This window comes from Metopolophium dirhodum, chromosome 8 (genome assembly GCF_019925205.1).
Source record: "Metopolophium dirhodum isolate CAU chromosome 8, ASM1992520v1, whole genome shotgun sequence".
NCBI classification, from domain to species: domain Eukaryota; kingdom Metazoa; phylum Arthropoda; class Insecta; order Hemiptera; family Aphididae; genus Metopolophium; species Metopolophium dirhodum.
Genome location: NC_083567.1, coordinates 27,117,343 through 27,138,388, shown reverse-complemented (window position 1 = coordinate 27,138,388; position 21,046 = coordinate 27,117,343). Strand labels below are relative to the sequence as shown.

The 21,046-nt window shown below is 30.2% G+C and overlaps 1 protein-coding gene across 1 annotated transcript in view; it reads right to left on the bottom strand.

Moving 5' to 3' along the window:
* The window catches only part of LOC132951160 (uncharacterized), a 162,157-nt gene that overhangs the window by 132,259 nt on the left and 8,852 nt on the right, over positions 1-21,046 (bottom strand). The window contains exons 10-21 of the mRNA XM_061022906.1: positions 19,265-19,309; positions 15,765-15,821; positions 15,246-15,275; positions 13,613-13,657; positions 12,841-12,897; positions 12,202-12,240; positions 7,728-7,784; positions 6,433-6,483; positions 5,646-5,690; positions 2,545-2,595; positions 1,261-1,284; positions 320-412 (exon numbers count right to left, since the gene is read on the bottom strand). Coding sequence (XP_060878889.1) covers positions 320-412; positions 1,261-1,284; positions 2,545-2,595; positions 5,646-5,690; positions 6,433-6,483; positions 7,728-7,784; positions 12,202-12,240; positions 12,841-12,897; positions 13,613-13,657; positions 15,246-15,275; positions 15,765-15,821; positions 19,265-19,309 — 594 coding nt within the window. The remainder of the gene's footprint in view (positions 1-319; positions 413-1,260; positions 1,285-2,544; positions 2,596-5,645; positions 5,691-6,432; positions 6,484-7,727; positions 7,785-12,201; positions 12,241-12,840; positions 12,898-13,612; positions 13,658-15,245; positions 15,276-15,764; positions 15,822-19,264; positions 19,310-21,046) is intronic.

The following is a 21,046-nucleotide window of genomic DNA, read 5'->3' as shown; positions in this document are numbered from 1 at the left end:
TTGTTTCTAGCCTGATACTTCCCAGCACAGAAATTGAGAAAAAACTTACTTGATTATAGATTATGTTCATTCTTGATATACTACTCTAATTTGCATTTAAGTCCTAAGTCCTAAAATATCTATTATATTTTTGAACATGAACAAGTTTTCTCATAATAGTTAGTGTAAAAAAAATAATATGACTTTTTTAAATCAATTAAAAATAAGTAACATTTTATTATGAACTAACAAACAAGTATATAATATTTTGACTGAATTATGTTTTTATCAAAATACAATTTACATAATATCTATATATGTGAAGGTAATAATAACTTACTTTCTAACAGAAACGTATAGATCGCGTCATAATCAATGTTGAATAGCGCTTCATCAGTATAGTGCGTAACTGCTTCGTCGATTTGCTCTAACACTATAGGACAGGTATTAAAATATTAAATAATGTTCTTAGTGCATTGAAATATCTTTAAGCCTATAATATGTTTGTACATTATACACCTTAGGTTACACCCTATCTGGCTATCTATAATACACCTTTATTTAAACTAAATATCAATCCAACTCTGTAGATTAACATTTCAGAACGAACATCTTTATAAATTTATTGAAATACTATAGTATCTATGGTACACCAAAAATAAAAATAATAATGAATACAAATTAAGCTTTTTAATGATGTCAAAAATCATAAAGTGCCTTTATGTTAAATTATTTTGCTGAATTTTTAAAATTCTAAATCAACAGTTCCATTAAGGCCATTAAAATTTAATTGGTAGGTTCGATAAAAACAATTGACTTAAACATTCAGGAAATTATTTACAATGACACAAACTATCCATACATATTATCCATATTTTTTTCCATAAAAATCAAAATGATATTAATGCATTTTATCTCCAATATTAGCATATAAACGCAGGCATGTATATTATGCACCACTAATTGAAAATATCATAGTATTATTTAAGGTCATATTATGTGCAATGGTAATATTAATGCTGTACTCCAATATCCTCGACTTAGTAATTAGCAGGTACCTGCTTTAGTTATTTACAAGAACCATTTTCAAATAAATATGAGAACCATGAGTATAGTTTATAGAATAGTTAGATTATAGAATATGTGGTTTTATCTAAATAACTTAACATGTTTATTGCAAAAACGAATAATAGTACAGTGAAATGCATTTTGATTGTTAAATACTTCTGTCTTTTTATACAAAAATATATATACATAAAAATGTATCGTTATTTCAATTACCTGGTCTGTATGGGATGTTGTTATCTAATTAAAAAGTAAAAATAATAATAACTGTTCAAATCAACGAGTATCATGTATTTAACATCATGCTCAAACAAACATAGGTATTTAGCAAATTTATATTTTGATAACTTGATCATAATTTACCTGTTGATTTTATAATTATGTAAGTACCCATATTGTTTTTTCAAAATTATTTTTGTAACTGCGCCATTTTTCGGAGCAGTAAAAATATTTTAACCTTCAACTTAAAGGGTGGTTATAGGTAAAAATAGAACCTAGATGGGTATTAATAGTAAAAAGGATCGAGTAGTTTTAAAACTATTGGATAAATAAATTAAAAATATAAAGGGAAAAGGTCATATTTACGCAAGCTGAAAATCGTTTTTCATCGCACACAATGATTTATCATAATTAGAAAAGTTTGATGAAAATACGACGAATGATTGGTAGCGCTTAAAAAATGACAGGGTCGGCAACTAGACTTTCACAGGTGAACCGCCAAAAGTTGATTTTGGTCGTCCATTATTGTACTTTCACACGAAGACAACAACAACAACAATGGGAATATATGCACAATAACCACGCAACGAGGAACATGGAACAATAAATTTATACATGGTAAAAAGAAAATGTAAGTTAATTATGTGGGAAAGTCTCCGTGATCTGATCCGTTCGGTGCAATGGCCAATAACTATACAAATCTAACCCATAAGAGCTTTTCTATTTTTTTCGATAGCCCAAAAGCTCAAAATTGATTTGTGCACTACCTTAGTAGTAAGATAAAAGCACGAAAATAAATTTAATTACCTGGTACAATATTGTACCTGTTTCACTAAAAGTTTCAGTTTAAAATTTGATGTTCATTATATTTAGCTCTCAAACATAGTACATTTATCTATTTATACTTTTAGGTACTCATTATAATATGCTGCCGCGAGTGTCAAAATTATTTACTGCTGCAGTCATAAATAAAGACAACGCCCGACGAGTCACCATATATTATTATTGTAGGGTTACGCGTTATTTCAAGTAAAATAACAATAATGAAGAACACAGCTTAATTATTTGAATAGTATTATTGTGTTTTACAACAATGTTATAACTATAACTCATGCAGGTAGATTGTACAAATTATAAATATATAATATGCTTAATGATGATGATGAGAAGGTGAGGAGGATGGAACGGCAACCGTTATCTCAACGCTTAGAATATTACACGTCCTAGGTATTCATAACAACAATAAGATTTTTACGTTTTATTAGATTTTAAAAAACTTACTCTTTTCCTCAAAATTTATTTCATTGTATAAATATAGGAACTGTGGATAGTCTAAAAATATACATAATTATAATATATTATATGATATGGAATTATAATTTATACGACTTTTTAATTTTATGATTCTGAACTGATTAATAATTGACGTAGCATTATTTTTTTTTAGTTATAAATTGCCCTATCGATTTTTAAACTCTTCTAGTTTGTATTTATATTATTATCCATTTTGAATGATCTTAAAACTATTATATTGTCCGTTGAGGGACATGGGTATTCTGGGCTTGATGCCTTGTGGCTAGAACTATGGACCGTGTATTGCGCTATGGCGCTAGTTACGAGCCATAGAGGATCATCCGTACGGGGGTGCCAAAGCGTCCACGCCGCGGGCGTGTCGTCTATGGACCACCAGGACCGGAGCCGGGGCTCCGTACCAAAATCGCGCACGGCAAGAGGCACGTGTACTAACGTCTGGTTACGTCGTTATCTATCCAATAACTGCCAATTTATGGTTACAGGCAACTTCCGCCAAATAAGTCCAACGGTAAACCAGTGAGTGCCCAGGAGAAACCCAGACGTAGTAGAGGCTCACACTCCTACAACGACGAGGCCGTTCACTAGAGACCTTCCCCTGCCAGCCCTGGCCAACCACAAAGTAGAGTGAACTACAACCACCACAAATCCTACGGGCAACAGACACCCTGGGAGGCACTGAACATGTCCAGTTGGGCTCCCCAAATCCCGTAGTACCGATCTCGCCCCCGTTAAGTAAGCCATCATCGGTCGGATCTTCCAGTCAAAATTTTCCAATTTCGCTCTCCCAATATTCACTTGACTAGAGCAGGCGATTGGTAAGCCTAGCGTTGGACGCGACCCATTTGTCGCCCCAAGTCCTTGGTCCTGCCCCGCATCGACCGAGACCATTGGCCAATACGGGCACGGAACGCCGAAGCCGCTCCGCCAACTTCTGACTATCGTCGCAGGAGTACCCGCAAGCGACCCCAACAGACCAAGGACCAAGACTACCTTACACTAAGCGTCTAAAGTGAGACATGCTTCGTCGACTCGTCTTGACTACCGACTTCCAGGGACTGCCACTGAAGTGGCTCCGAATAGTGAAGCTGTCGTATTGCAAACGTATGCGCTCATCGCTTGGCCCCGTAGACATGCATACGCCAGTCTGATGTCGGGACGCCACACCAGACTATTACACGAGACACCAACGCCTGTCTCGGTAGGACGGTCGCCGACCACACCATGGCTCTGGGGCTTCAGAGTTGGTTACACGGGTTTTTTGAATAGCTGTCAACGGTTCCTGCTTTATGTATCCAACACTACCCGCCGACTTCGTGTTCAGAACGGGCGTTCTGCTATCCGCAACCCGCGGACGTTTCCTGTTTCCGTGACAAGTCTGTGATTCCATCAGATCCCCGGGAACATCAAACATTTCCACACGTATGGCAGGCAGCGCCCCCAGCTTCTGGCTGGTGCCGCGGGAGTACCTAACCACAGGCGACGCCCACAACACGCGCAGGTTGCGAGAGTCCCCAGAGATCATCAGGATTCCATTGAGGGACAGACAAATTTTAAGAACACACGTAGTTAAAAATAGTTATCCACCGCCCACCCTATTTATTTATTTGAAAAAACCAGACGGGTTGCACTCCGCAAGTGCCGGCAGAAGTGAAAACTTGAATATTAAAGTAGTCGTGCATTTTTGATATTTTGGAATGGTTAAGGAATAATTTTGCACGAATTGCTTTAATTATCAGTACAAAAGTACTATCATTTATGTGGTAAAATACGATATTCATTTATTACACTATCGTACACAAACATGACAATTTATATTACATTAAAAATTTAACACTTCTGAACTATTACAATTATTTTACATTAAAAAGATTATCTCTCAGAAAAGCCAACTTCCATCCATAATTTCAACGACTTTTTTATCATCATCATTACCAGAACCATCATCGCCAATCTCTAAAACTGATACGATAGGTTTATGGTAGCTGAAGTAAGAAACGAACAATTTTGATTTGAACCTATTTAAAAGTCTAATAAAGACCGCATCAATAGTACTTTTGTATTTCGTTGTGCTAAGATTGCGATCATTTGACAACGTTAAGATAACTACTAGGTAAAACATCTAATATGGTAATAAATATCAACAAGTGCAATATATGAAAATAAAATAAAAATTAGATAATCAGTTATTTATTTATTTATTTCTACTTACATGAGAGCAAATAATGCCAAAAGCGAAAGAAAAATTAACATACTACTAGAAGTATGATTTCAATTTTGAAAACTAATTTGAATTCAATAACTTCTTTTCAATGTTTTATAGGAAATAGAATTTCGATATTTTGTAAAGTTTTTGTAATACAGTTGCAAATATTAATTTACTTAATTTCTCAAAATGAACTTGTACTTTAAAGGTTCAATAAGTTAAAAAAATGAAAAAGTTTTTCCTACAAAACATAGAAAAGAAGTTATTGAATTCAAATTAGTTTTCAAAATTGAAATCGGACTTCTAGAAGTATGTTTATTTTTCTTTCGCATATTGGTCTAAATGTACTGACGTGAGTTTAACATTTTTTACCCATCACAAAAAAAGTGCACAACGCCACTAAAGAAGTTTTCACTTAAAAAAAAAATCTGTTTTTGCTATGCTCACAAAACATTTATTTTATATTAAATATTTCAATATGGCTAGTTATTAATGATATTTAAATAAATCATTAAATCACTATAGCCCGTGGAAATTAATTGATTTAGTTTCTATAAGCTTCTCTGTGACATCAGTAATTTACACCCACTCCCTTTGAGTGCACATGCAGTTTCAGTACTTAGTAACCTGCCTGGGCGCCAACTGATGCGGAATTAAAAGAAAATAGATACTCAATGCAATTTTGAACTCACTCATTATAAATTTATACTCTTTAGAAACTCATCAAATATCACAACAGCTGAATACTGTTGCAGGGTCGGATCTTCGTGCAAACATTATCATATAAGTTCCTCAAATGGATCAAGCCATTACATTATAACAACCATAATTTTCCAGGATGTAAAATTATAATTTTTACACTTACTTTTTTTATATTCCACAAACATATGATATGGTATTGGTCTTAGCCCTAAAAAGATAAAGTGAATAGTGATAAATGATTATGTTTCAATAAATAAACTAATACAGTCATACAGATATCAATATTTTATCAAATAAACCTATTTTAAAACAATATACTGTCGAAGGTTTTATTGTATATGAATAATATATCATTATCTCAGTCAACTGTATTGTTATTCTAATTCATTTTTTTCAGTAATAAGCCCTATTTATAAATTATTTTTATTTTATTTGTAAATATTTTGTTTTTCAAAATAAAATTATTCACATCCATTATATATTTATAGGAATTTTGAATTTGTTATATGATTCCACTCATAATTTTAAATATTGAATAACATTTAAAATGGATACATGATATTTACAATTTTTTTTACTGGTCTAGAGGCCGGCAACTATGGCCATAACTCATAAGCTATTGTAAAAGTTACGGTTTGTTGGATTGAAACGGTTCGTATGGTACGGTTGGTTAGGAACACGTATATGTCCGGGTGTGTATGTATCACCCATTCGGCAACTAGTAGCAGCGTACGTTGCTTACTATCAATCACGTTTGATTTCAGCCACTACGCCGCTCTGAGCCATTTAGTATATTGTGTATCAACTAATTAAGTAACTAATATATTATATTATGTTTTTTTATATACAGTCGTAATTATTTGCAACAGTTGGATTAAAAAAAATAACAATAATTTAAAAAAATGAAGGTTGGAACAATTAAGTGAAATTTATTAATTTAAATAACTTACAATTAGATTTCTTATACTCAGAAGTCATCAGCTCGGTCTGATCTGGGAAAACTGGAAAATTAGAATTCCTTTTAATCTATTAAATTTGTTTCCATACTTATACATATTTCTACAAATGTATTAAGTACCTTGGGTACAATATATAACTATACTCCGTGCTACGAGTGAACGCATACAGCTCGTGCATCCAAAAGATTGCGCTCCGTCGTCTCGAGGCCAAATTTCTCCCACCATGCAACAGTCTGTGCATACAGCGGCTCAAGTAATACAATATAAACAAGGGCCGTGTTGATAATTTCTTGATCGTTGTTATTAATTGTGGTTTATGAGTTAAAAAGGTAAAAACTAAGGATGGACCGATATCACTTTTAACCGATAACCGATAAACCGATATGTTATGCAAATTTAAAACCGATAACCGACATATTCAAAACTTTGAATTTTTATCCAAAGGTATACATGAACCGATATTTTTAAATACCCGATAATACTTACCGATAAGTACTAAGTAGTAACTAGTAATGCTACTAAATAGTAATATTATTATTACTTATTATTATATAATAAATGTTATTCTAAATTTTAGTCTAAATACTAAGTCTTAATACTTCACACTTAACAGTTAACATGAATACTAAATGATAATATGATATTAAACAAGCTTATCAGCCACGCAGATTTGCTGGTGGTATTGAAAAAAAAATATAAAATATGTTTTCTTTTCTAAGGAATATACAACTAATTGCACAACAAGTTGCTATTCTTACATAACATGACAACATCAATATGGTTATAAATACGTTTAGTGTTTACAGTTATAACCTCGCGCAGAGCTGATAAAATTATATTATACACATAATGATACATTTTTTTTTTTATTGGTTCAAATATCGGTTTTGAAAATAAAACCGATACCGATAAAACCGATATTGCCAATATCGGCCGATAATCGATATCGGTTTGCATATCGGGCCATCTCTAGACTAAAAACATATACGGGCATGGAACCACGGAACAGGATTCGTTACACAAGAATAAACGGCATTGAAAAAAATGTTATTACTGCATTCGCAGTATATACAGCTGCCGACGAATACCAAAGTGCTCCGACAAGTTGCGCTCGTGCTGGTAAGCTGGTAGGGATGCGCGAAAAAAACACGTTTTGGTCGGCCACTGTATGCGTTCTCTGGTGGCACGGAGTATAGCTATTTAAAATTATCATGTATTTACAATGAATTAGAACCATTAATTGAGTAGGCTCATAAAAACATGTTTACTAAATTGAAGAAACTTACATATACTATTAATTCTATTGCAGTACTCTTCATACGTTTCCGACATTTTAGGGTACACTGAAACATTATATTTTACCACTTTTAAATTATTCATACATTCAGTAATCGGTGCGTACTGCGTTTCATATTCAAATAATACATTTGTAGTGTGTAAATATAAATTATAATTAACTAGAGAAATTAAGTGACATAAGGTGAAAGATTAATAATTAAAAGTAATTTAATTTCAGCCTCCACACGAGTATGTCTCAGTGAGGCCCAGTAATCTCATAGATTTAAATTTAAATAAAAATAAAAAAAATTAAAAAAATTGTTCGAAGGCTGGACACATGTTGTGGGAAATAAGTGGTTTCGAAGGAAGTCCAACTGACCATGGAAGCGAATGGAAGATAGATACAATAAGAATGAGGATTTACTGACTTAGTGAAACAAAGAGGAACTTTTAAACAAATGCGTTCAAGGATTTAGTGGGAAATCAAAGATATTTTTCTAACAGATGGAGGATTGACCAATTGTCAACATACTTCATTTTAATGACATAACATCATAAATAATACATTCATATTTCTCCTAGTCCACATAACTAATAACCAGTGTTGGGTGGTAACGCACCCAAGTTATTTACAAATAACTGTGACGCAATTACTTTTTCAGTAACGAAGCAGTAATTTCATTACATTTTACTTAAAGTAACGTAATTGTAATAAAATAACTTTTGAAAAGTAATTTCTATGAAGTAACGCACTATAACACGTTTTTTTCCACTTTATTAAAATAATAGTTTTGAATGTATTACAAAAATAAAGCAATAGGATATACCAGAAAAATTAAAAATCAATTATATTTATTTTTGATTCCGATAATAGTTAACAATATTACTAAACATTCTAGGAATAAATGTTAACCTACGTGAAACTGGCACTACAAAGTTGGCACAATAATCTAAAACCATTCCAACAAACTCTACTCGGACTTGTTGGAATTTGTTGGAAGCTACATTCAAAGTTATGCAATTTCAAAGTTTGTAGTCCCAACTACATGACCAGCACTACATATGCAAAAAAAAACTTTAAAACTCTACCAACAATACTCATATAACATTGTTGGACATTGTTGGACACTTGTTGGAATTTGTTGGAACATATTTCAAAAGTTATTCAAGTTCAAAGTTTGTAGTGCCAACTTCACAACCAGCACTACGAATAAAAAAAAAAAAACGCTGAAAACAGATCCAAAAATATACTAATACAGTTTTCAGACGTTGTTGGACTTTTGTTTGACATCGACTATATTGAAATCTAGTGTCCAACAACTTTAAAAAGTGGTCCAACAAACTTGTTTACACATCATAGAACAAGAAAATTCCTTTCAACAACTTTCCTAAGTTTTTAAATCACCATTTCCTTCTAGCACTACATTTTTCGTTTTTTCACCTAATATTCATATTAAAAATTTTTAATTGTTATTATATTGAGTTCTGGTGTCCAACAACTTTAAAAAGTGATCCAACAAACTTGTTAACACATCATAGAACCAGAAAATTCCTTCCAACAACTTTCCTGAATTTTTAAATCACCATTTTCGTCTAGCACTACATTATTCCTTTTACACCCGTGCTGTTAGGATTGTTTCGGTCCCGCGGTGTCGGCTTAGTATGGGCTTATGGTATCGTTATTTAATTCGTTGGAACCGTAACTGATGATCGTGTGGCTTGCAACAGTACGTGGGTAACGGCCACTGTGGCTGCTTTCGTATAGATGGCTGATGGGTCACCTGCATGGTTCGTGAATAGAGCATATCACTAAAAGACGGTCTATGATATGTGAGGCGAGAGCTATAAATCCGGGATATTAGTGTTAATAAGGATTATCAACTAGTCAACGTCGGAACTGCTAAGCACAAATTTTTTATTAATTTTTATCAAACTTTTAGATAAGAATATTATCCTGTGCCTTAGTTGGTGATTTGTTTGATATTTTAGTGTTCATGCAAGATATGAGTATGTAAAATATCACAAATTCAAAATGATCATACCTCCCTTTTAAAATTAATATCTTAAATAAAAGCCATGTTTGAGCACAGATAATATTTCTAATATCAAAACTAACAGCACGTTATTAGAATTAGTGAAAAACATTTGCTATATCCATAGCATTATCGTATTGACGTGTTCTAAATTTAGCGTATTAACATGGATTTATGATTGTAGATGGTGATCGTCTCATGTTATTTTTGTTTTATTATTAATTTCTTTCATTTCAATTATTTCTTTTGTTGCTTAAACATGTCTGTTAAACAGCGTATAAATGAAATAATTGAATTATTAATAAAAATTAATTTTTTGAACCCAAATGGTTCAGTTCCTGCATGGTCATCTTATCTTTATAAACTAGCATCGATAAAACTTAACAGGTAAGTTAATTAAATATGTAATTATAATATCTAGTTGATTTATTTAGTTTTAAATTATATAAAAGTATTACAAATATATAAAATGATTTTCCAGAAATACGAATTTCAAACCAATTAGTGCAGATTATTTATATACTATTATAAAAAATAATATTATATTGACATGTTTGCAATAAAATATTTTGGGCAATGATAAATTACTTGAATTGGAACCAGCTATGCACCCCAAAGTCTGTAAGGTCAATGCAGAAGATGAAAATGCAGTTTTTACAATGGTACCTCAATTACATTTGTTGAAGGAGTAGAGGGAAGTTTGCCTCACTATGTAACCTATTGTACACGAATACATGGATATTGGGAGTGCCATGACGACTTGTCCTTACGAGTTAATAGATGTAAAGAGACAAGAAAGATAAAACCACACACTATGCTATTCACAAAACAAGAATAATAATGTTGTGAAGTCAAAGTGTTATAAAAAGAAAATCATTATAAAAATAAAAAGTTTTTTAATTTGCATTATCATAATTATTTCTTCAGTCTTAGACTCAAAATTATGAAAATAAAAATGTTTAATAGGAAAACCAATTATAAGACGAAAATTTGTAGAGCTGCAAAGCAATTGGAGATTTAAAAATTTATGTATGATGTGTTAACAAGTTTGTTAGACCACTTTTTAAAACTGTTGGACACCAAAACTTAATAATAAAAAAAAAATTTTTTTCATATGAATATTACGTGAAAAAACGAAAAATGTAGTGCTAGAAGAAAATGGCGATTTAAAAACTTAGGAAAGTTGTTGAAAGGAATTTTCTTGTTCTATGATGTGTAAACAAGTTTGTTGGACCACTTTTTAAAGTTGTTGGACACTAGATTTCAATATAACGATGGTTAAAAATTTTTATTATGAATATTACGTGAAAAAATGAAAAATTTAGTGCTAGAAGAAAATGGTGATTTAAAAACTTAGAAAAGTTGTTGGAGTAATTTTTCTTCTTGTACGATGTGTTAACAAGTTTGTTGGACCACTTTTTGAAGTAATTGGACACTAGATTTCAATATAACGATAGTTAAAAAATTTTAATTGAGATATCATTTTTTTATGATCCAAACTTAATTAATTAACACCGTTTAAATGCAGAATATTTTTTTAGTCGATGTCAAACAAAAGTCCAACAACGTCTGAAAACTGTATTAGTATATTTTTGGATCTGTTTTCAGCGTTTTTTTTTTTTTATTCGTAGTGCTGGTTGTGAAGTTGGCACTACAAACTTTGAACTCGAATAACTTTTGAAATATGTTCCAACAAATTCCAACAAGTGTCCAACAATGTCCAACAATGTTATATGAGTATTGTTGGTAGAGTTTTAAAGTTTTTTTTTTGCATATGTAGTGCTGGTCATGTAGTTGGCACTACAAACTTTGAAATTGCATAACTTTTAATGTAGCTTCCAACAACGTCCAACAAGTCCGAGTAGAGTTTGTTGGAATGGTTTTAGATTATTGTGCCAACTTTGTAGTGCCAGTTTCACGTAGGTTAAATGTTACCACTTTATTAGCAGAAAGAAAAGACTAAAATAGTTTGGTTTAAAAATAAAATTTAATAAAAATTAATTATGATTTATGACTATGACTAGCCTGCATATAGGTGAGATGATTGTACATTTGTAATACATTTTGTACATAATACTATAATAGGTCTATTATCACTAGGTCTATGATTGTAAAATATATACATAATAATTGAATCATATGAATTGAATATGGTTTAAAAAAAATGATAAAAAAAGTAACGTTATTTGTAACGCACTACTTTATTAATGAAAAAGTAATGTAACATGATAAAAATAATTTTCAGTAATGCAAATGTAATTTAAATAAAAAATATTTGAAGTAACGAGTAACGTAATTTCATTACTTTTTAAAAGTAATTTACCCAACACTGCTAATAACCAATTTTTAAATATAAATTAATAATTTGGAATTATAATATGTTAATTCTATTTTGCAAGTGTTATTTAATTATTATAAGTAATTATTATATAATAAATTATTAACTTACTTCTTTTTGCATAGAATCGATCGTATATTAAATTAAAATCTTTAAATAAAAACAATGTGTCAATATAAAGCGTTATTATTATTAAAAACACCTAAACAGAATTGTATATAAACTATTTTACTATATACAAAAACACTTATACAAAATTGTTGTATCCAAATTACTAAAAACTGTCCATTTGACCTACTTATTTTATATTTTTACAATGAGTAGTACATTCATTTAAATATACGCCAAGTAAACTCTAAGGCTTAACGCCCTACAGGCACACCGATATTTAATAGTTCGATATTATGGTTTATACAGATCACATTATGCTAGACTCTTGTGTCATGGATAGTGAACTGATTCAAAAGCTGTGATTTTTTCCGATTATTAAAAATTATCTTATTACTAATTTTAAGATCCGTCATTATCCTATACTGTAATTTAATTATAGTATATATTATTATTTATTAATATGTATCTAGATATAAGTAAAGGTAAACCATCCTACGACATGATCCAATAGGTTTACTTGGTTATGGAAGCAACCAATTATAAGTCCTGATACGTTTCTGATCCTTGTTGGGATTTATACCAACTGATGCTTATAGTAAAAACATAAATCTTATGTAGGTAAATTAAATAAATACGTACCATCCGCTGTCAATCGATTATAAAAGTGTACTTGACTTTCAAATGGTTTTGGAAATACTATAAGAACCAATACATTTGGAATTAGTTTAAACTTGAATATCATATTACATAATCTTTCAAATATTTGAGTATACTGGATAATTACTATTAATTAATGTTAACAAAAGTAAATAGACCTATATTATACCAATTTAATAGTATATCCTAGTCATCAGATAAAACGTCTGTAACCTTTTTTTATTCGTCATGAAGTTTTCCTAAAAACAAATTTTTCACTTTTGGAAATTGAATTACTTAGCCCTTCAAAATTAGTTTTTAAAAAATGTTAAAAAATCATTTTATACTAAATGTTTTGAAAAATTCAAATATGTTTTCAAAAAATTTATCGGATAAATAGGTTAGTTATAATGATTGGCAAGTTGATACTTTTGACCAAAAAAAACGAAATCATTTTTATTTATTGTGTAATGCGTTATTAACCTATACGAGCGCTCCGCTATTTGTTTTATACACAGTCACTTACAATATTGATCAGTGATTACTTACTACGTACAAATTTACACGAGCCGCAAACAAAACATCGAAAATTACTTAATCTAATTCATTAAAAACAGCGGTATTAAATCCCCTTAAAACAAATTAGTTAAGCATTTTAATTTTATTCCTAAGAAATGTTTTACCCTATTTTTAAATTGAATAAATTAAATGATTCTTAAATATGGTCAAATACTCAAATCTAATTTATTTTGCATAATTTTAGGTAGGTACTTACTGGTTTTTAAACGATCGTAAACATCTTCAGAATATAAATATAGTTCTGAAATGATCATTAGAACAGCAATATCATTTAATATTTCTAATACATTAGTTTTAAAAAAGTTTTTCGTTTTTTTGTGAAATAAAATATTTTTAGATTCTGAGCGAAGCGATGAATGTATTGATTCTACAATGATGTGTGTTTTTTTTTTTATTTTTTTTTTTATTTTTGTGTCTGTCATCACCTTTTAGGACAGTAAAAGTGCTTGGATTTTGTTCAATAGTAACTTTTCTGATAGGAAAGTGAATCTAGTTGCTATTTTGGTTTTTGGTGTAACTCTAAAACAAATGACCGTAGGGACATGAAATTTTGACTGAATGTTTATATTAGCATTTTCTATACACCATAAAATTTACAAAATATTTTGACTCTTTTTGAGCAGTTTACGGCCATTGTCAGTTTTCAATTTTTTTAGTTTTTTTTTCTATAAATATCAATAAAATTTTATCTGTTGATTAAAAAAGCTTGAAAATTTAATAGAAGGCTCCTAGGTTATTGTTTCAAAGGCAGATGAAAAAAATTAAAAATCCTTAGTCACAGTTTTTAATTATAAGCATTTAAAGTTCAAATTTTGACAAAATACGGAAAAATCACGAAAAATAGCAAATTATTTTGAGTTGAGAATTCATAAAAATTTTTCTTTTTAAATCTAAGATTTGAAAATGTAATATAAGATTACTCATAAGTTTGTCTACCTTTATCAAAAAAAAAATGTCTAGAAGAAACGTAAATTAAATTTTTATGAGCGTCTGAAATTTATATTTTTACAACATTTGATATTTACTCGATTTCTCATGTAACAATTTTCTTATTTTATTGTAATTAAAAAACGAATGACTGTAGATACTTGAAAATTTCACTGCATGTTTATATTAGCATTTTCTATACACCATAAAATGTTGAAAATATTTTGACTCTTTTTGAGCTTTTTACGGACATTGTCAGTTTTCAATTTTTTTAGTTTTTTTTTCTATAAATATCAATAAATTTTTATTTGTAGGGTAAAAAAGCGTGAAAATTTAATATAAGGCTCCTGATATATCGTTCTAATAGCAGTTGAAAAATATTAAAAATACATAGGCACAATTTTTTTTTATAAGCATTTAAAGTTCAAATTTTGACAACATTTATCAAATTTATAATTTATTAATTATTTTGTGGTTAAAAATGTATAAAATGTTTAACTTTTATGGCTAAAGATTGAAAATTTAAAACAAGGCTCCGAGTAAATAGGTTATATATAAATTACTTTATTCACAATAATATCATCAAATATACTTGGTAAAATCATAGGCTGACTGACCGTTTTCGCTCAGAATCGTTTTTCTTATACAATGATATTATATCATTGAATTCAAATTTAACACCATCCATTACAGTGACCCACTTGTAACCTACTGTACAGCAGAGCGACATCCACTTATCCACCTTTTTTATCTTGAAATACAGTTATTAATGGTTTAAAATGAACTTATACTATGATATCAAACAAAAAACTAACTAACACCATTTAGTTACTCTTTAATACCACATTATATACTAAAAGAAAAATTTATATAGATGGATATTATGTTTCTTATGTGCTTACTCAATTTCTTAAACCTGGGTATTGTTCGATCTACGAAAATACATTAATTATTACTTAAAAGTATCTATTAATTTATATTGTGTATACTTAGGTATTATGATTATACTATCTGATCCTTCATGGCGTTGCCCGTAATAAATAAAACGCCTATGGATTTACCCTTTCTTAAATTCCGTTTAATTTATGTTGCATAGATTTTTAACACAATTTAGGTTATTTCGACCAAATATAAAATATAAGTCTAAAAATATATAGAACTAGCTGTATACTACCCGGTGGGTCCCGGGTAAAAAATGGTAAAAATTAATTTTAAATATATTTCAGAACCACACACATACATAAACATTGCTTTTGATTAATATAATAAATTAAGCAAAGTAGATATATCATGAATAAGTAATAATTTTATAGTGAAAATAGGTAGGTACTGCTAGTTTATATTATGCTATCGAGGTACCTATAATAAATGTAATAATTTAGACTTAAAGAGTTTCAGTTAGGTAAAAACTTTTAACTTACCAAATATGTCCATTGTATAAGCAAATTCAATATACTGTACACATAGATTCGGATAATCTGAAATAAACACAATTGCTTATATAATATTATACAGGACGATCCACAAAGAATGAACTGACTTTAAATACTTATACATTTTTATTGGTAAGAGATATTATGAAAACGAATATAGCACATTACATGATACTCACAAACGTTATATGTGCCTCCTTCCGGGTTTCTATTCCTAATAATCTAATATATATATATATGTTGGGGCTTTGGTCAAGATTCGTTGCATAATACATGAGACTAAGAACACCGTTTGTCGACATTCTGTCGGCTGATCTCCTCGTGAATAAAAGCTGATGGCAGGCATATTTGACGTCGTGGTGGGGGGGGGGATGGCGTACATGAAAGCTACCAACCTCCCACTGTCTGTGCTGGCCGTTTCTATGTGTTATGCAGAGCGTGAGTCTGACTGGGAATAAATACACCAGTTGCAATAAAGTACGGGTTAATTACAAACTTGCTGAATCAAATCTATTCTTGATGACCCTGAGTGTATTCTGAGATAAACAATTACCTATTAATTAATAGTGTTTGTTACGCACTTAACGACTCAAATGCTTAGACGAGCTAAAGCAAAACTTTTTTCACTACTATGGAAGTTCTCAACAATCATTATGATTTAAAAGCCAAATGAGCCACATCATACAACCTCATCCTACTGACCAATAAGTCTTCTTCCCGATCTTACGAAAATACTAAAAAAAAATTTTACTTAAATGTATCTTACCCATCATTACTGTCAAGAATGTTCTGCCAGACTATCAGTTTGGTTTTCATTCTTCGCATTCGACAATCCATCAACTGCATAAGGTAGCATAAGCAATTTCTTTCTCCATAGAAAAAAAATACTTTGCACAGCCACTTTCTCAGACATTCCATAAGCCTTTGATAGAGTCTGTCATGAGGGTATCCTACATAACCTCAAAGCATTTCTTCCTTCAGCCTTCTATCTACTCATCAAATCATATCTAACTGAACGTACCATTCAAATATGAAACGGGTCTGATACGTCAAATATTGGCTGTATAATTGCTGGGGTCTTTAGAGCGGCATTTTATCCCTCACCCTCTATAATAAATTCATCTAAGATCAACACATCACACTAAATACATCAGCAGCAGACTATGCCGGCGATAAGGTAATAACCTCTATGAATGATAATCCACTCATAGCCTCTATAAACCTTCAAACTCACCTAAACTATACGGATAACTGGTATGCCAAGTTGAGATTTAAAATAAACCATAGTAAGTCTATTATTACCACCTTTACACTGAGATTAGTTCCTTACCATGAGGTAACTCTCTACGGTGTTCCAATTTCATCCTCTCCTACAGTCAAATACCTTGGTCTGCTACTAGATAAATAACTTGAATTTTAGAGATAAAATTCTATCACTGAAAAACCGTTTTCGTATCCTCAAACCTCTAATCTCTAATAAATACACCTCTCCAACTATGGAGAAGCACAAGAAAGACAAACTTAAATAAAATTCGATCCTTCCGAAATTCCAAAAGGAAATTAATAAATGCTCCCACATACGTATCAAACCATACTCTCTACAAAGATTTGAAATTAAAAACAATCCATGTAAAAATCAAACTATTTTATAAAAGATTCGACAACCGTCTTTACTCCCACTCAAACCCTTTAAATAAAAACCTTTCCTCACTCACGATCCCAGGCAGCCCTTCTAGACGCTTTAAAATGCAAATGATGCAGAGACCAATTACAATTTTAATTAACAAAAAAAAAAGAAACATGTCTAAATAAATAAATTCATTTTATAACTTTAAAAATCAACATTGAATTGTCATTTTTGGGTGGCTCCTTTATTCAATATTTTGTTTACTCATGTTATCTGGCTTATAGCATACATACTTATTATGTCTGCTGATATAGATAGTATCATTAGACTTAAAATAAAAAATTTCAATTTCTTCTTCAGCATCTTTTCTGGTAAGAAAGTGAATCTACTTGATACTTTAGGGAGTCAATATTTAAATTAAAATAATAGTTTTCAAAAGCGTCAGGTAAAAAAAACAAAAAATATATGGAAAAACTGATATTTTTACGCAAAATCAGTTATTGAAAAATTTTGTGTACCTCTGGAAAAATAACAGAATGTACATGAAATTTTCACTGAATGGTTTATATTAGCAATTTCTATGCACCATATTGCATAATATTAACTCTACTAAATGTTTATGCTATGGAAGTAATTCTGAAAATGGTTCTTTTATATGAATTTTCTGTTGGTTATAATCAAGGCTAGTATATCTTATTATCATACCAACTTAATCTACTTTAATAATGTCTTGAGTTGAATAAATAATCTGAGTAAAATATGACACTGCTTTAATTTGTTGACACATTAATATAGTATGCTTTGAACGTTTGTTGCTAATAGTCCAATCACTTCATTTTGAATTTGTATTTAATCCGATTTCCTTTAGAAACTAAAAACTTATTTAGATCTGCATCAAATTCTGCAAGAAGTCTTACTGTCCGTTAATATTTCCTTGTAATGCTGTGTTTCCAGCAGTTAGGAAAAGAATAACCAACATCAAAATAAATATGGTACCAATAATTGTATTTAGTATTTCATAACCTAAATCATTTAAAATATTGCACTTCTAGATTTATTCACAGAAATCTTAGAACAATACTAAATTTATGTATTAATATAATTTATTGCTTTACATAAGTTCCTTACATATCTCATTTTTCTACCCTATAGGACTTAAACATTCTCCGGTGATCAGACCAAAAGTAGAAAAAACTTACCAGGCACTACATCTATGGGAGAAAAATGTTCCCGACCAAATTTTTTCTACCGCCTATACCTCGATTACAACACCAAACACACAGTGTTTTAGTGTAAGCACTAGAACCATAAGAGAGTACGTGTGACGCATGCCCTGAAATATCCACCATAATCCTAAGACGTCTGGAATATATTGTGCTACCCAGCTTTTGGAAGTAATACCTATATAATTCCATCCCCCCTATTTATTCAAAAAATAAATTAAAATATATGTTAGATTGTAATATATAGTATATTATAGTATAATCACAGATTATATAAAAACAGATGGTGCACTCCCCTATTCAGCCAGTGTAATTTTCAAAAATGTAAACAAATCAAAACCTACCTCAAATCAGTACCACCACTAATAGACAAAAAGAGTTTTTATGAGAAATTATTTCTTATTAACTATACACCATTGATATTTAACACTTGCGCCAAATTCCTAACCATTTTCATATTATTTGATACAATAACTATAGTGAAAGTGTCGTACAATAATTTATTTTCATAAATGATCCTACTGCATTGCGGTAGGTTTTAGTTATCAGTAAATTTAGAAAACCATCTGGTATTATATAATCTGCGGTATTATATTACACTATGAATAATTTGTAATATTAAAATTAAAATTACTCACAGGCTTGGTATAAAATGAATGATTCAAGTTTCATTGGAACGAGTCCTAAATAATAATTTAATACTGTGCTATTATGACTCATTAAAAATACGGACACATACTAGTTGCGGACGAATTATTTAGGTCAGGAATTATAACATAACAATTGCGGACACGAGTTTCGTTGTCATAATACTAATTGCGTACAGAGCTTTTTTTAATAAAAACCACGTTAGTTGTGGACACAAATATTTCCCTTCACCACTTTTTCAGGACTTAGGACAAGCTACCAAAAAAATTGGTTGGTGGGGTTAAAAATATTTGTGTCTTGCAAAAGAGCAATCGTTATTTTTTAAATGTTGTTGAATTATTTAAAAAATGATAAACTGATTAAACATATGCAGCGGTTTCAAATGTACCGGCACAATCTTAATCGTTAATATTAAACAGTAATTTCCCAACGTCCACGATCGCTATATCAAAAATAATAATAGGAAATTTCTTATCTTATATTTGTGTCCGCAATTCGTATGTTACCTTTTTAGATTTCGTCCGCAACTCACATGGTTTTTGTCACTTTGTCTGCAATTCGGAAACACCGAAAAATACAACTCCAACGGGATATTTATCAAGGACAATACGGTTCTGAATAATTTTCAAACATTGTATGCACATCCATAATTTGTATTATTCCGTAGGTAACCAAAGTATTATGGTTTTAAATTTTAAAAAATCATATGATTATTATTAGTCATAGATTATGGATGATTAAATGAAAATATTTAATAACTAATTATTGAAACAAAAGGAATATAATTTAAGAGGATGTCATCACACTGTTTGTTTTCTCTCCCTGGCCCTCGAGCAACATAGACAAAACGCATTTACACAGAATCATTTTAGATTCTGAACGAAGCGATGAATGTATTTATTTTATAATGATGTGTGTTTTTTTTATTTTTATTTTTTATTTTTGTGTCTGTCATCACCTTTTAGGACAGTAAAAATTCTTGGATTTTCTTCAACAGTAACTTTTCTGATAGGAAAGTGAATCTATTTGGTACTTTGGGGAGTCAAAAGTTAACATTTCCCATTAGTTTTCAAAGTCAGCGTGAAAAACAAAAGAAAAATTAAGGAAAAACGGGAATTTTTACGCAAAATCTGTTTACGAGAAAATCGATTTTGGTTTTTGGTGTAACTCTAAAACAAATGACCGTGGGTACATGAAATTTTTACTAAACGTTTATATTAGCATTTTCTATACACCATAACATTTGCCAAATATTTTGACTTATTTTTAGCTGCTTACGGACATTTTCAGTTTCCATTTTTTTTTGTTTTTTTTTCTATAAATATCAATTAAATTTTATCTGTTGGGTGAAAAAACTTGAAAATTTAATAGAAGGCTCCTAGGTTATTGTTTCAAAGGCAGATGAAAAAAATTAAAAATCCTTATTCACAGTTTTTATTTATAAGCATTTAAAGTTCAAATCTTGACAAAATACGGAAAAATCACAAAAATTAGCAAATTATTTAGAGTTGAGAATTCATAAAAATTTTTCTTTTTAAATCTAAGATTTGAAAATGTAATACAAGATTATCCATAAGTTTGTCTACCTTAATCAAAAAAAAAAATGTCTACAAGAAAATCAAATTAAATTTTTATGAGCGTTTGAAATTCAAATGTTTACTTACTGTACAGCAGAGCGACATCTACTTACCCCTTTTTTTATTAATCTTAAGGTAAAATCATCCATTACAAAAATGATATCGAATAATATTTTTGAGGGTGTGACATATCAA